Raw genomic sequence first — 16,982 nt, 5'->3', positions numbered from 1 at the left:
GCCTCCTATTTCATTATTTCTACTTTAATGGCAATGAAAAGGTTATTAGTCAATAAATGAAATGCCTTATTTTCACAAATGTCACTTTAGTCATTTTTTCAACAAATATGTTTGTCTTTCCCTTTTCAATGTCCTTTCTAAATGAAGGTAAAAAGCTAAAACAACTTGGTCAATATGCTAATATATTCTATAAACCTCATCAGCGGCTTTTACAACTGAGCTTTTCTCATTTCTCTGCAGAATTTCTGTAATTGACCCATCAGATTTTTTTGTGAAAGCTTTGTTATAAAGTGAAATAAAACTCTGGCACTGTGTGTTCAAAGGATATGTGTAATTTCCTCAGATTACTGGAGTGAAAGTGACCACGAGGATGCTGATCACATGACTCAAGTGATCAAACAGGACAGCCCTCCACCTCCTTACGACACTTACCCACATTCTGCCTCTGTAAGTCTCTGGCATTATCTTTTCTCCCATCCCTTTTTCACTCTTAAAACCTTGTTTAAAACATCTTTATTGCATTATTAAAATTCATCAAGAATTTCAATGTTTTTTTTTTTATTATTTGTACAGTATGAGATAATATGCAGTCAAATTTAGAGACCACGCTTAGTATTATTTGTTTTTTGGCATGTCACTGCATTTATAGACAGGAGAAATTAATGCCTTTATACAGAGTATCTAGAATGGTTTTGAAATCAGAGCATGAGTTTGTACAATAATAACTGACGACTAAAGGAAATGAATGAGGTGTAATAAATCAGAAAGGCATTAGGGGACAAAAAGAGGGCAGAAGAAGAAAAAAGCAGGTTGAAGAATGAGATGTGAAGCTGCTGAGGGAACAGAACTGAAGGACACATACATTATTTAGACTACTGGGATGTTTGTGCCTGCTGTAAATACATAGTCCTGGGCACTTTTTAAAGATGTCCACTGGCTCCACCTTTCTGTAATCTTAATAAAGAGGATGCAAATCAGTCCCATAATCCTAAACAGGAGAATTGTGTCTGTTGTGTGGTGCTGATAAACTGCTTATATCAGGCAATGTGTAAGGGTGACAGCAGTAAGCTTGTGAAAGACAGCAGAGAATATGATGCATAAATGTCCCTCATTGTTTATGTCATGTGTGTTTTGCATTCATTTCAGACACAGAAGGAGTCTTAAGGCTTGTGGTCACACTTTTTACTCCTTTTTTGGCACTAAAGGAATCTGCTTATCAGCAAAATAATGAAGTGGCCAACAGATATTTTGACTTTAAGAATGTCATTCATTTCCCAAACGAACAAAACCACAGCTGTCTTATCGTACTTAAAGGCACTATTTTGAAAATATGCTCATTTTCCAGCTCCCCTCGAGTTAAACATTTGATTCTTACCTTTTTGGAATCCATTCAGCTGATCTACGGGTCTGGCGGTACCACTTTTAGCATAGCTTAGCACAATCCATAGAATCTGATTAGACCGTTAGCATTGCGCTAAAATAACCAAATAGTTTTGATATATTACGCACTGACCGAATAGTCCCCTGCTATTGAAAGGTTTTTGGCGCTGTGTAATATCATTGCGCCGGCTGCAGCCACTTTACATCAGCAAAGTCCTTGACTATTACGCCAATTTGATAGTTCCTTGCCATATCTGCCTAGAAAATCACAACTTTTAATTGTCCCTGGTTTTAGTACACAATGTAACTATAGAAGAGTGAAGTTTTAAATAGAAAAAATATCAAAACTCTTTGGTTATTTTTTTGTGCGATGCTAATGGTCTAATCAGATTCAATAGATTGTGCTAAGCTATGCTAAAAGTGGTACCACCAGACCCAGAGATCAGCTGAATGGATTTCAAAACGGTAAAAATCAAATGTTTAACCCTAGGGGAGCTGGAAAATGAGCATATTTTCGAAAAAAGTGGAATGTCCTTTTAAAACTCTCAAGTTTGAACTTTGAACTAGTTTTCTTGTGACAACTAGCCCCATATCCCAAAACGAACATTTTACAACTCCACCCATTTCTGTTACAGCCAAGTCCATTCCAGGAGCCCAAATACATCCGGCCACCCTCCACAGAGACCGTCCAATCCCGGTCCCCACACTCCGAGAAACAAGGCGGCAGTGTAAGTAGTGCCAGCTCACCGGGTCGCAAGTCTGCCAGTCAGCGCCGATCGTGGCAGGACCTCATCGAGACCCCGCTCACCAGTTCCGGCCTTCATTTCCTGCAGACTCTGCCTCTGGACGACTCCGTGTTCATCGATCCCAACCAATCCGTGCCTGTGGAAATACGTCGTCAGTCGACACTACCCGCCCATCACGGATTACCACCAGAGCGCTTCGTCCTGCCCACCACACCCACCCAGCCCAGTCAGAAACCTATCACAGCCTTAGGAGGAGATAGGTTTGGAGGAGGTGGAGGCAAGCATCGCAGTTTCACCTTACCTCGTGATAGTGGTCTTCATGCTATTCTCGCCGCTACATGTGCAGCCGAACAAGCAGACGCACAGCACTACCAGCTGGGCCGGTCCCATTCCAAAAGAGAGACAGGTTAGGACTGAGAGATCCTGTTTGTGTGTGTTTGATTCATATTTCTAGGCCCATTTTAACAGGTTAAAAAATTTACAGTGCCTGCATGGGCAGCACCACACCAATGGAGATAGAGGACTGTCTTATAAATGTCTTGTCACTATTAACCCCCCCCCCATTTAAACAGCAAACAGGGTTATTCCAGTAAAAACACAATGTTTAGTAGCTGACGTTAACTGGGGTTTTGTGTGTGTGTTATTAAAATGTATTTGTGTATATTTGCATACTGTTACAGCTGTCCACACACTTGTTTTGTAAAGGTAGGGCTGATACAAATATGTATGCATTCTCAAGTATGCAGATCTTATTGGCCTTTCCCTTTTTACGGAGCTTCCTGGATGTCATTTTGACAGATTTATAGCTTGCCTTTGAAGCTGCGGGTATTTTGAGTCACGTATATTGTCATTGTAAACAACTCTTTAATGCCCTCTATAGGTTCAGAGCGGGTGCGCAGGCACCAGGCAGATTCATTGGTGGATTTGTACAGGGCCTTGGAGAGGACTAGTCTATCGCCTGTCAATGAGCACAGGTCTTCTTCACGCTTGGAGTACAAGCGATCATTCGTCCGTCGGTGCAACGATCCATTACTCAATGAGAAACTGCACCGCCTGAGGATCCTTCAAAACTCATTCAAGGTACAGTGTTCAGTAAATATTTTTATTTAAGAGTTTTATTTATTGTGTATAGCTCTTTGTAAAATATTTTTAAACATAATTAATAATTTTGTATTGTATCACCAGGACATTCCTCTTCAAGAGGCGGAGACAAAGATAATTCACCGGGATGTGTAGCTCAGAGAGTTACAGCAAAAGAGCACAGCAGGGCACCAGTCCTTTTTAGCCAAAACTTGTAAAATTATCCAATACACTACTCCTCTTCACCTTAGGCCCTGTTTACACCTGGTATTGGTCGATCAGATCACAAGTGGATGACCCTAATTGTAGTTCTAAACGTAGGTTCGAGAGGAGCCTAAACATTCAGGTCTGCCAATCATCATTATGGGCGTATATAAGGCTGCCTTCAGGCCACCGGGTCCAGCTGTAATTTTTACGGCATCCCTCCACCTCAGAAGTTGCAGAGCTCCCTTTGAGGACGCAAGCCAAGTTTGTTTACAAATAATCAATAGGATCTGAATGCACAGGCGAACTATTGAAAGGGGGTTTAAATGGGGTCTAAAAAGTTTTAAGCATGTCCACTTTCGATCACATTCAGAGGTATTTGAAAACACATTTGCATGTGTTTGAATGTGTTCGAGCAGCCACAAAAGACCGCCTCTCCACCTTTTTCATTTTTGTTTCATTTTTCGAGTGTATAAAAGGTTTTTCGTCCATTGCTCTGAAATATCTGAGAGCGCGCTTACATGTACAAAACTTTGTCCAGCATGTTTACTAACAAACAAGTAGTGGTACTTTGATATAATTATTAGTGCGCATCTATTTAACCCATCATTTCTCCCGCACGTGTTTTAATGAAAGCAGAGGGAGTCGCTCACAGGCCATCCCCTCGAAGTAATCAAAACAGAAGTGATCGAAAGTTTACTAAAGAAACGATTAAAACACCAGGTGTGAACGTGAATGTGTCTCATCGTCCACTTGTGATCCGATCATCAACCAAAATCGCATCTTAATACCAGTTGTAAACAGGGCCTTTTCTTCTTTTACCAAACTTCTACTTATTTCTACTTTTTCTCTGTTTCAGCGTTTATAAATTCTGATATTTTTCTCTGTTTTCTTATTGCACATGCTAACATTGGCATCATTTTGTCTGTGCAGTCATGTTTCGAACTGCTGAATTATGTGTTTGTAATATAAACTAAAAACTGCACTTCCAATGAACTCTACTTTAATGTAGTGTCTCATAACATACAGGGAAAGAATAAAACTACTGATATAAATTACTTTGTAATTCGGACTTGCATGGCCATTGTTTTTTAATAGATTTTCTATGTTTGTTGTTTGTTTTAATGGTCTCTCAACTGACTTTGAGTGTTAGTTTTGAGTTCATTGAAACTAACATTTGTCAATGGTAAATATTATCATGACTGAAAGAGAAGAACTGACAGGATACAGTAATTGTGGGTCTGTGTGTTGAAAGCAGTGTTTCGTTGTATAGAATTTATGTTGTAATATTCTGACAGTTTGCACCCCAGCTATGGAAATACCCTTTGTTGAGCAGCAAGGTACTTGCAATAATGTTGAACTAAAATGATTAATTGGTTTAACACTGTCTATTTTTGTAAGCATGATATTTATTGAGATGTTTGTACATTGTTTTGTATTCTGGATTATGTGTTATTTTAAGATTTAATTTAACTGCAAGTGTAAATCCTTTAATGTGTTCCTAAAAGATCTTTAACAAAAACTTTCATGTGAAAACAAAACACCAGTGTTCTAGTATCTCCAGAAAGTAATTTTATCAATAAACTGTTTGATGTTTTGACATTTTAAATCATTGTTTCTTAGTATAATTCTAACTCACTATACTGATATATAAAGGATTTTATTTTATCTTCAGAGTTTGAAACTCTCGGTCAGGTCCTGCCCATATAACAAACCATTAAAATAACTTTGTAAAAATGCATTGAAGTCTTGTCCAGCTGGTTAGTACAACTAGTTGAAACAAAATCTGTGACTTAATGATGCCCTATGGCCAGTTCTGGAGAAATCTTTACAAAACCCAGACTTTAATGTCAGTGGTTTGGCAACATTATCGGGCGGTTTCCCGGACAGGGATTAGACTAGTCCTAGACTAAAATAAATGTATGGAGCTGTCCAAACTAAAAAAAAACTACTTGCACTGACATATCTTAAAATACATCAGTGCCCTTTGTTTGAAAATGCACATAAGTATTTTTTTAGTAAGGCATGTTTGATAAAACTAGTAATATTTCCTAATTAAACTAAGGCCTAGTCCTGTTTTAAGATAATCCCTGTCCGGTAAACCACCCCTATAGGCCAGCTTCCCGGACAGGGTTTAGATTAATCCAAGACTAAACCTTATTTATATTAGGACATTTAAAAAGCAAATACAATACTGGTTTGCATCTTGAGACAAGCAATGGCACGGATTAAGATACGTCAGTGCAAAATGTTCTTAAATGAAGCCAGCTCAAACATGCATTTTAGTCTGGGACTAGAATAAAGCTTTCTGACCCTATGAGAACATATTAGATGTAAGAACTGAAATTAGGTTTTAATCCAGATCTTACTGAAAGTCAGGTTTTTTTGTTCGTATAAAAGGCCCTTTGAATGGCAAACACAAAACAATGCCTCGACACATTTGCCCTGAGGATAGAGGAAGAAATATGGGTGTAGTACATTCTAAGAAAGTATTTATTTTTACACATTCTTTGTGTTCTGGTATTTAACACATTATGTGTCATTTTGTGTTGGTTTTGTGTTCAAATAACCTAAAGGGACAACAAAAGAGGTTGCTCCAATAATTACACAGATATGTGTCTGGGACAACATGTTTAATGTGTTGTCCTTAAACTAACACAGAATGTGTTGTTTTAACACAACCGTTTTTTGAGTGTGTCAAAAATTCAAAACAGCTGGAATTATTATATTTACATACTACAGTAACACCATGTTTAATGTAATGATACTATTTATACTTTAGTATTTATTGTGGTAAATAGTAATTGTTAATCCTATAGTATTCTGTATTATTAACATTCTGAATTAATAAACAGTGGTAATAACTGTAGTTTACTTATATGATAAGGTTACAAACACTAGTATGGAATTTTATTACAGTTTACTATAGTAAATATCCTACTAAAGTATACTTTATTATTTTTCCTGTGGCACGTTTTATAGACATGTTGCCTGATTTGAAATACAGTAATACAATGCAAATACCATAAAACATAAATCTGGCACTATAAGATAATTGAATATCGTCACTAATATTGAAAACAACGCTCGTGAGTTTCTGTTTTGCAGGAGACATTATTTTATTGATGCGTAAAAACGCGTTATTCATTTAGGGGAATAGGGGTGGGGAAAATGTCAACATTATGCTATGTCACAATATACGCAAATTTATGTATGTGTTTGATTTCATGCGGCGTTGCGCAGACCAATCGCCGTATGACGTCATAGCACCGCGAGAGCGATTCGAAACGAAGTCGCTCTCGCGGTAGTGTGATTTCATACGCCAATCGGCCTGCGCAGGGCCGCATAAAGTCCATCACATCGAGAGACGGAGCACACCTCCCTCCCTTTAGTGTACCCTCTGTCACAACAGACTCCGATTTAAAACCGGCTGCTTCATCCAGGCATGGCAGACGGTTTTACCCCATCATGGCAGTGCGACATTACATCCTTGACCTCAAGCTCACCGCACCAGGTAAGTTTACGTTTGTGTTGATGAATGAATGAAGGGGGTGAGAGTAAGCCAAGGAGGAGAGGGGGTGCTCGTGTTGAATTGAAACACGGGCCTCCTCGCAATTGCTCCGTAAGCGATCCAGCGTCTCTACAACTGCCGTCGCAGCGTTGCATTGCCGAACGTCAGCGATGCATCTGTCATTGTATTGAAGCGTAACGCTTCCTTGGTTTTGCTTCTCTTCCAGGCGTTTGCGATGATAAATGACCTTCTATGTGGTAGCATAGCGGGGCTAGCAGAGGCTAATTTGGGTTGCCCTCTGGGCTGCTCTTTTTCATGCATAACATACTGTACGTGCGCATATACGCGTTAACTGGGAGCTAGCAAAAAATGCAGCTGTTTGCAGAAACTGACAGCAGTCGAATCTGGTGCGTTGTGTAGCTAATAATCTAAGTTATATGTTAAGCGTGTAAATCCGTTATGTAATAAGTAACTTAAATGGGAGCTTGTTAAGTGCTTATAGAATATACGAGATATGGTTTTGACAAGGAAAAGAGGAAAGTGATCAAAGCTTGGGTCTGCCTCAATTTCACTAGCTAAGAATATCGCAAGCTAATAAAAATGCGCATGCGCGTCTGTTCATGAGCGTTATAGGAAAAGCACTCTGCACCAGTTTAGTTATCCGAGTTTATCGGTATGTTTTAACATTTTTAGATTGTCAAAACATAATCTGTTTATATAAATTTATCATGATATTACTAATTTTTCCTCCTTACGATACAATAAGCCTTAACACAACAAGGTTATTTAGTAATCATGTAATAAAACAATATAAGATATTTACTTGAGAAGCTAAATGCAAGTTGTTGTCCTTTTTGTCCATTATGTTTTATTTCAGTTTTGTGATGCTTTACCCAAAAAAGTGGGGTAAGAAAAATAAAGAATTCAAAAACAAGATTGTTTATTTTACTGCACTGGGATTTTTTCTTGCTTTAAGCAAAAACATCACAAAATTTCACAAAAAGTTGTTTAACACATGGTAAATAAAGTGAAAAACAAAAAACTGAGTAAATTTATGTATGTGTTTGATTTCATGTGGCATTGCACAGATTTTTTGCAGTGTAGGTAAATTGAATGTCCATCGAGTAAGTGGAGATTATTTGCCTCATTCATTATAGAGCTGTGCAAAAATATTTATACAGCTAACTATCGTGATAATTTTTCCACGATAGTATATCGATATTTCAATCTCTACTATCGATATTAAAGGGGAAAAATCAAATCCTGTGTGTGCATCAAACGCCGCTGCTGTAGTTGTCGCTGTCCAGTTTTCTGGCATATATAAATGTCTCAGAACATTTAAAAACGCCTTCAGCTTTCAAAGCTGACGTGTGGAAGCACGTTGGGTTTAAAAAAAAAAGTAAAAAAATAATTCAGCTCTATTTATTTTGCTAAAAAAGTATTGCAATGTATCGCAACATGCAATTTATTGTATCGTGGTACATTGTATCATGGCACATGTATCATGATATGTAATGGATCGTGACGCCCTTGCCAATACCCAGCCATGATTCATTATTCATTTATTTGTCCCAGCTGGACTGGTTTTCACCAGGTTCTCCAGGTGGGGGAACCAGTTAAAGGCTTGCTTTTAAGATGATGCAGAATTGCCCTTAGGTGTATGAGAAAAATGTGGACATTGTGGAAAGACTAAAGGGCAGATTTACTAACGCTTGTGCCAGTGCAAATCACCATTTTGGTGTTAAGTAACAACTGTCGAAATGTACTTAAGACACACAGTGGATAATAAGTGCAGAAAATGTGTGGTCTAGATATTTTTGCGACTGACCTTATTGCATGTGCATTTTTAAAGCAACACTAAAGACTTATTGCTCTTTGCTCCCCCTACAGGTTAGACACGTAATTGTTTATTAGCACTGTCGTAAATACTGCAGCATAGCTGGCTCTGATTGGATTGTAGGTCTGCCGCAAAGCAAGTTTTTGTAGTTTTCACGTGAACTACAGGACCACTACCCGACGTTTGGAAACATCTTTAGTGCAGTTGATCGATAGAGGGCTGCAAAGCGAATGTGAAAGTGCCATTCACCCTGATTTGAGTGGATGAACCACTGAAACTTTTTTGGAAACGTTATTTTAAGGTAAAAAAAACTCTTTGGTGTTGCTTTAAGAGTTTGTATTATGGCTTCGTAATTTTACAGCCTGCATTTTCAGCTGCGGTGTCCGTGGTGCTGAACTCAAGCGCATCAGGCGTTAGCAAATCACAGAGCCTGAGGAATATCAGCTTTGCTTATTTACGACTCTGAACTAATTTGCACTGCTCTTAGTAGATTACATTGGTTATACTGGAAATGAGCAGTTGCGCCTGTGTTATTTAATTTGTGTCTTTTTAGTAAAAATCCCGAAGATATTACCACTCCCATCAACGCTTTTTTGGAATATGTGATATTGCTGTGCAGTCTTTTTCAGTATCATCAAATTTTGTTTTGCATTTGTGTTGGTTTATTTTTGTTATTTTTTTTTCTGGGTTTTTTTTTCATACTTTTTACATTAAAACTTATTGTATTTAAATAATACTTAAAAATTATTTAATATTGTATTAAATAATGGAAAGTATTAAGACAACATAACATACTGTAGGCAGATGTTTGCAGTAAAATCAGAGATTGGGATTTCCTTGATGGTCACCCAGGGGAAATCTTTTTGAATTGGAGCATAATCCATCTGCTCTCACTCTTTTTTTCTTTTCCTTTAGTTGATGTTTCTGCGACTGTGCATGGCCTGCAGTCTTTATTTCAAGAGCAGGAAATGACAGAGACTATCCATGACTCTGAGGGACATGGATATCTGGCCACCTTCATCGGGAAGAATGGCAGGTAACCGTATTTGCTAGCGTCATAACGTCACAAAGTTCAACCGTTTACTAAGAGAGTTTTCAAAACATGCCACAGTATGTAGAAATTAACAGGTTTGAAAGAATGAAGAAGCTTGAATTGTGAAATAGAGAGCTGGTTTGTGATGACACACATCGGCATGATAAAGGTGAGTTCAGTTGGGTTGGGCCATCCTGTGCAATGTTAAAAATCTGCTAACTGCCAAGAGTTAGGAAATGATGCTGATTTCATGGCATCCCAGCCTTACCACACAAACGCCCCCCGATCCCCTCACTGAAAACACCAGGTGTTCCCCTGTGTCCAGATACTCTAGGATGACCATTGATTGGCCAGTTAAGTGCATCCTCTACTCAACAATGGACAGCGTTTAGATGAGCGTTGGGTCAGTTGAGTGGCTTTGTGTATTTAAACTAAAGGCTTTGGCACTCACTTCCTGTTTTGTGTGTGGCTCGCTGTAAACACAGCTGGTAGGCCTTTGTTTGGGCTTAAACTGGGATAAGGTTGGTCTGGACACCACAGTTACTTTTGGGTAAAACTCATGTGTCCAAGAGAATTGGATACATGTATGAGGAGGTGGTATAGCTGATCTTCGGACAGGATGAATAAGATTGTGATTGTAAATAAGATCTGATCGTAGTTAATTTTATTTTTCACCAGGTTTGCCATCCTACGAATGCACTCACATGGTCTGGTGACCTTTGACCTGCAGTGTCTTGAAGGGGATGATGTAGCGCAAGTGGACAATGTGAGTTACAAGAATGTAGGTGTGGTGAGGATAAGAGATTAATATAATAGATAATGAGCTCGTAATTCAAAATAAATATTAGCTTTCTGTGTTTTCTTAAGGCAGATGTGGTGAATAGGTTTACCCTATGTTTTAGGTTTAATTTTTTACCATGCATATCTGATTATAAGAAAGGAGTAATTTTTCATTTGATGATCCTGTGCATCAAGTATAATAGTGTTTGCGTGCATTTTATCACATTTTGGATACCCTAATCTCTACATATATGGTTTGTGGCCAGTGCTTCTGTACCATAGTTACCATTCTGGTTGCATGCTAACCACATACAGAGGCGAACAGCACATTTTAGAGCTGGTGTACTTCCTGTTTGTTTTCTTTTCTAAAAGACGGCACAGAATAAGACACTGTTTTATTTTCTCTCTTCGTAGCTACTAAATGCACTGGAAAACAAATTAAAGGCTCTCCTTGATGGGAATATCCAAAGGATCAAGAGGTGAAATAGTATTACGCTCATTCAATCAGTTGCCATTTTTAAAGGAATAGTCCCCCCCCCCAAAATGAGAATTCTGGCATATTGCACTACCAAATCTCACATATTGTTTTTGTTTCTTGACATTTGTTCCTGGTCATTATAAACTGTTAAAGAATAACATGATGGTTTAATATAAAATAGTGCATGTTGAAACGTGTCTCGGCAGGCTCCCAGCACTAATTCGAGGCAGCGATGTGGACAGATACTGGCCCACAGCTGATGGCAGATTAACAGAGTACGACATTGATGAAGTTGTGTACGAGAAAGATTCAGAATACCAGAACATCAAAATCTTGCACTCACGGCAGTTTGGCAATATGCTCATCCTCAATGGAGATGTCAGTAAGTTTACAGGGTCACATTTTATTTATCTGTATTTATGTGTAAACGTCTGAAGCCTGAATTAGTCTTTTAGGGAAACAAATGACTCTCTTTTCAGCTAATTTTCACATTTCTTAACATAATTTGTCCAAATTATATATTATTAATAATAAACATATTCAGAAACGGCTACTGTAAATGTCTCACCCCTTAATATTTTGTATGAAAGTGTGTTTAAGTATCAGAATTGTGTCTCAGATCTAGCAGAAAGTGACCTGCCCTATACTCAGGCCATTATGGGCAGTGGAAAAGAGCACTATGCTGGAAAAGAGGTACTTATTCTGGGAGGAGGAGATGGAGGGATTCTGCATGAGGCGGTGAAGCTTAAACCAAAGATGATCACCATGGTTGAGATATCCTTTATTTAAAGATTTACTGCAACTAACAGTGTTCATTGTCAATTGGTAGAGCATTGCGTTAGCAGCTCAAGTCGTGACTTTGACTCCCAGGGGACACACACAAAGTAATAACTTAAATAAATTTGCCTGGCAAATGTTTGAGTAATAACATTTGCTGTGTCCTGCCCCAAAAACACGCTGTCCTAGAGCATGTTTATTCAATAAGAATGCAATGTTATGCAGGCTTGAATTTGTTATATTAGTGATGCACCAATAAAAAATGTATGTACCGATATTCGATTACTTAGAATGACATCTATTCTAATAGATAGTTTTGCTTTTTACTGCTTGTTTCTAAGCATTATGTGGGAAAATCCAGAAGTGCAGGGTGCACTGCACTTATAATAATTATAATAATAATGTTTTATTTATGTAGCGTCTTTGAAGAACCCATGGACGTTTTACATGAAGTTGCTATATAACATGAATACATATAAGTATACAATATGTAATCAACCAATGCATTAAACACTTCTGTTGTCATTGTGACCCAATTCAAAATACTAACACAGTATAAGATCTGATGTGTTTTTTCATCCCTTTTGATTTCCAGGATACCATCGGCTGATGTCAGATAGTGAGAAAAAATGCTTTTATCTGCCGAGACCAATTATAGGCTGATATATTGGTGCATCTTTAATGTATATATATTATATATAATATATATTTCCATTTAAATATTTCCTTAACTAAACCTTTACATTGATGAGCTGGTGATTGATGGATGCCGGAAGCACATGAGGAAGACGTGTGGGAATGTTTTAGATAACTTGAAGGGAGATTTTTATGAGGTAAGGATTTAATTGGCTTTGCCGTGACATCTTGTCAGGATGTCTCAAAACATACATGCTTGTTCTGTCTTGGCTTTCTGTCATAAATTTGTCAGTTAATAAACCTATTTCCTTAATATATGAGTTTTAATAGGGTCCATGTTCTGGTTCTCAACTTAACAGTGAATGTATATTTCTCACATGTATATATAACCTTGTTTTTTTTTCAGATTTTGGTTCAGGACTGTGTTCCAGTACTTAAAAAGTTTGCCGAACAAGGGAGAACGTTTGATTACGTCATCAATGACTTGACAGCTGTTCCCATCTCTACAGCACCTGAGGAGGGTTAGTGTCTGCTGCTTACATTTGTGTATCATTCCCCCACTGGTCATTTAAAATAAATGAGGGAGGTATGAACCAGCCGTACGGTCACATTGATGTGGTAAACTTTTGAAGGAGTTGACCATTAAAATATACTTAGCGAATAGTGCAATAAAAACAATAAATCTTTCTTTATCTGGAGTGTATGTTTACGCGCGTCCCCTTCCCAAAGTTTTAAATTTTGTTGTATTAATTTTTGTTTTGTTAGATGTTGTGTTATGTTCTACTGGGATGTTATTAGATTTTAAGTGCTGCCTTTCTTGGCCAGGGATCATTTGAAAAAGAGACTATAAGTCTCAATATGATTTCTCCTGGTTAAATAAAGTTTGCAAAAAAAGTGCCCGTGAAAGGGAGCAAAAACACAACTTGGAATGAACCCAGTATACAGAGGCTCTGGGACTGATAAGGACACTGGCTCAGTACATTGGGACACTTGGTGACTTATTTTCCGGTAATGGGTATTAAAACACGAGACGACACCATAAGCATCATGCAGAAACAGCATTTTGCTGACCATTTTTTAAAAACTGGTTAAAGTACAATAAATAAAAAAAACTATTATTCTATTTTATGTAGCAAGAACAAAGTCCAGTAAAAAGGCATTGCTCTGGTACAGCGTTAAGATTAAATAAAACATCTATTTAGTATATTTAAGTTATAGAAATTACGTTTTTACCTCCGCCAAAACAATAATAACAAATGAGAGATTTAATTTGAATAAATAATAGATTCATGAGACCAAAGACTATTGGTTAGATATATCGAAAACAAAGTGAATCTCATTTTGACCATCAGACACAGATACATCAGAAACAGTGGAAAAGTATGTGTCTGAGATCAGGCTGTGGTTAGCAAGGTAGGCGAACACTGACGCCCGCTGTTTGCGCCTGGAACTCACACGTCCAAAGTACATTTTTGAATCTTTACTAATCGACTGCACATTTAAATATTATACATATATATTATCACCCTAAACTAATCTTAAAACTACATTTTGTGACCCAGGAACAGTAAAATTGAGAAATAGCTATTTATTGATTTATTATGACAAGGGCTGAAAAGGTTACCTGTTATTCTGAGCTTCAAGTCCATGGCGGAAGAAAGTAATTCCTCACAAAAGAGACTTTTAAAGACACTTCATTGTTGTTTTCTAGTTTTATTTTTTAATACGATTTGATGGACCGTTATTTACTTGAGATGTGATTAAAGGGGGTGTGGTTATTTGTTTATACTGTAGTATTCAAGCTGCTTCTGTAAGATATTGTATGGACAATCTCATTTGTAAATGTGTGTGAACATATTTCTAGTATTGCCAATATATTTATTGAAATCATTTTTAAAATAAACATTTTGTCTGAGTCCTGAATCAAATAGTTTAAAAACATTAATATAATCTGTATCCTTCTATAGATTCAACGTGGGAATTCCTGAGACTCATTCTTGATCTTTCAATTAGAGTTCTGCGACCTGGTGGGAAGTATTTCACACAGGTGAAGTTTTGGTTGTTTATATTGTTTTGATATCTAAATCTATCAGTTTTTAAGAAACATGTTTTATTTTTTGCCTGCAGGGTAACTGTGTGAATCTGACTGATGCGCTCGATGAATATGAAAAACTGTTGGGGAGACTTTCATGCAAAGTGGACTTTTCCAAAGAGGTGGTCTGTGTGCCGTCTTATATGGAGCTGTATCCTTTTTGAACTACCTTGCAGTTTTTTATAGATGAAAGTTCTGCATAGGTCAAGTACAATTTCTGTTTAAAGGGCACATATTATGCTCGTTTTACAAGATGATATATAAGACATTAGATATTTGTGTGCTGTCACATTAAACAAGAGAACCAAATTTGTCTAATGAAACTGCTTTGGTTTAATGGAGATTAAAAAAGGAGGGTGTTTTTTATTGTAGGCTTGTTGTCGCCAACATTTTTGTCCAAACACCTTGTAAAAGTGGGTTTTGCATAATATGTACCCTTTAAAATCTGTAAAAGACTTATCTTGGTATTTTTGCTGCAGTGCTATTTCTCCTAGGGTAGTGGTTCTCAAACCTTTTCGGCGTGCGCTCCCCTGTGTACAGTGCATAATTTTGTGGCCCCCCGAAGAAAATGTATGACCTTAAAATTTGAATTAAACAATACATATTAAATTATACAACGTAGTGCCGTTGGAATGTAGCCTTATTTTTCGAAGGTTAAATTACACTGAATTTATGATAGATTAATGTATTATTTAAAGGGGTGGTTTCCTGCACAGGGATTAGCTTAAGCCAGGACTAAGCATCAGTTTAATTAGGAAATATAACTAGTTTTAACAAACATGCCTTACTAAGGGCTCCCAGGGGGCCACAGCCCCCAGTTTAAGAACCGCTGCCCTAGGGCACTGAAAATCAAAAATGCAAAACAATTCTCTAAAAAACATTTTTGTTGCATTTCATCCTTGCCATTAGGTGTCAGTGTAAGTCCAAGAAACTGCTGTATAATCAGCTGATTTAAAGCTACAACTGTTTACAACCCCTATGTTTAAGTTAGTTAAACCTCTGATTTAAAGCTGAATCAAATTTAAATTTGTGTTGATTTGATTTTGTCCAGTATATTTTTATATGATCTATATAACATTTCTTTCAAATATGTGAATTGTTCCTTAACATGTTGACACAGGTGGGTGTTTTACACTATCTGGAAGAAGTAATGTCTCTTCCTCTGTCGCTCTCTCCTCCAAGTCCTGCCCGAATGTGAAGACCTTTCCCTCACCCTCTGATGCACTTAGGGGAGACATGCACATCTCTCTCCAAGCACTGTTTCTGTTTCTACTGTCCGTTCACGTTTAGATATGAACAGCCTTCTTGTTTTTTAACATGGCTATTTGCAGTTTGTGAAATTAGAGCGATCCTAATTTTGTTTGTTTGCCAATGTTGGTTTGATGTTCTTTGCGTGGGACCCCGGGGGCGCTGTGGGTGCAGTGTGTGAGTGGACACTGCTGATGAATCTGAAGCATCTGGACACATTTCTGTGTCTTGCCTGTGAGGATGGGCTGTTTTTTATTTCTTTTTGAGTCCCAGATGAGACAGAAAGCTCTTTTCTGATTTTACAATGCTCAATTTGTGTTTTACTGTAGCTTCACTGAATTTTTTTGAATTTGTTTGCGTTTGGTTTTGTAGCAGTGGCTTGAGTGTGATTAAACTCATGGTGCTTCACAGAGATGATAATGATGGTGTTGCGTTCTGGGACTGCATCAGATGGTCAATTGAAGCAGAAGCCCCTAAATTTGTCTTAAAAGGGAAAAACCGTTCCTGCTGTGGCAATATTCATTCTTTTTGTTTTTTTTCCTGAACTGTGAATGTTTCATTTTTTTAATGATTACTAGGTTCAAAGTAGGTTTGCCTGCTTAATGTTGTTTTTTGCTTTGATTTTTGTTCTATTACGAAGAGTTTTTACTGAATGTAGGCCATTTAGATTAATGCTTTTTATCCATAAGATGCTTCTTTGTATTATTTATTTGATTTTATTTCACCATACACCAGTGATCCTGCCCTGAAAAAAAACTTATGTTAATGAGAGTGATAAACATCTATTAAAGCAGTTGAGGAGAAAATTGTCAAGTCTTGTTTTTTTTGTCTAATGCCTGAAAATACACATTCCACATTTTATAGAATTATAGTAAAATAAGATTAATATAATTCAGAATAAATGAAAACTATATTATATTTTAACATCTCCAATGTAGCCATCATTTGATGAGAATTTGCTAAATAGTACTCTTGCCAATTTATCAAGCAGCTTAAATTTTCACCTTGTTAGGCTTGTTAAGCAACACTGAAGGAATTTTCATGTTTTATGGGCTCTTATGATCTGCTTCCTATATATATATATATATATATATATATATATATAATACATGAAAGTAATTTTCTAGAATAGTAATTTCAAACATTTGAACACAGATTAAAATATTTTTAAATCATGAGA

At 37.1% G+C, this 16,982-nt stretch overlaps 2 protein-coding genes across 3 annotated transcripts in view; both read left to right on the top strand.

Moving 5' to 3' along the window:
* Positions 1-5,007, top strand: part of cnksr2b (connector enhancer of kinase suppressor of Ras 2b) — a 34,940-nt gene extending 29,933 nt beyond the window's left edge. For both annotated transcript variants that reach the window (XM_065286988.1, XM_065286987.1), the window contains exons 19-22: positions 344-447; positions 2,016-2,532; positions 3,007-3,206; positions 3,312-5,007. In XM_065286988.1, the coding sequence (XP_065143060.1) occupies positions 344-447; positions 2,016-2,532; positions 3,007-3,206; positions 3,312-3,362 (872 nt within the window). In that variant the 3' untranslated portion in view covers positions 3,363-5,007. The remainder of the gene's footprint in view (positions 1-343; positions 448-2,015; positions 2,533-3,006; positions 3,207-3,311) is intronic.
* Positions 5,008-6,766: 1,759 nt separating this feature from the next.
* On the top strand, positions 6,767-16,611 carry sms (spermine synthase). Its single transcript, XM_065286986.1, has 11 exons — positions 6,767-6,924; positions 9,674-9,794; positions 10,470-10,557; positions 10,986-11,050; positions 11,256-11,431; positions 11,669-11,825; positions 12,572-12,659; positions 12,869-12,983; positions 14,430-14,509; positions 14,590-14,705; positions 15,675-16,611. The coding sequence occupies exons 1-11, from the start codon at positions 6,879-6,881 to the stop codon at positions 15,703-15,705; spliced, it is 1,083 nt and encodes a 360-aa protein (XP_065143058.1). The 5' UTR covers positions 6,767-6,878; the 3' UTR covers positions 15,706-16,611.
* Positions 16,612-16,982: the final 371 nt, after the last annotated feature.

Source organism: Paramisgurnus dabryanus, chromosome 18 (genome assembly GCF_030506205.2).
Source record: "Paramisgurnus dabryanus chromosome 18, PD_genome_1.1, whole genome shotgun sequence".
In the NCBI taxonomy this organism is placed as follows: Eukaryota; Metazoa; Chordata; class Actinopteri; order Cypriniformes; family Cobitidae; genus Paramisgurnus; species Paramisgurnus dabryanus.
The sequence above is the reverse complement of the archived record's forward strand: the minus strand, read 5'-3'. Positions and strand labels throughout refer to the sequence as shown.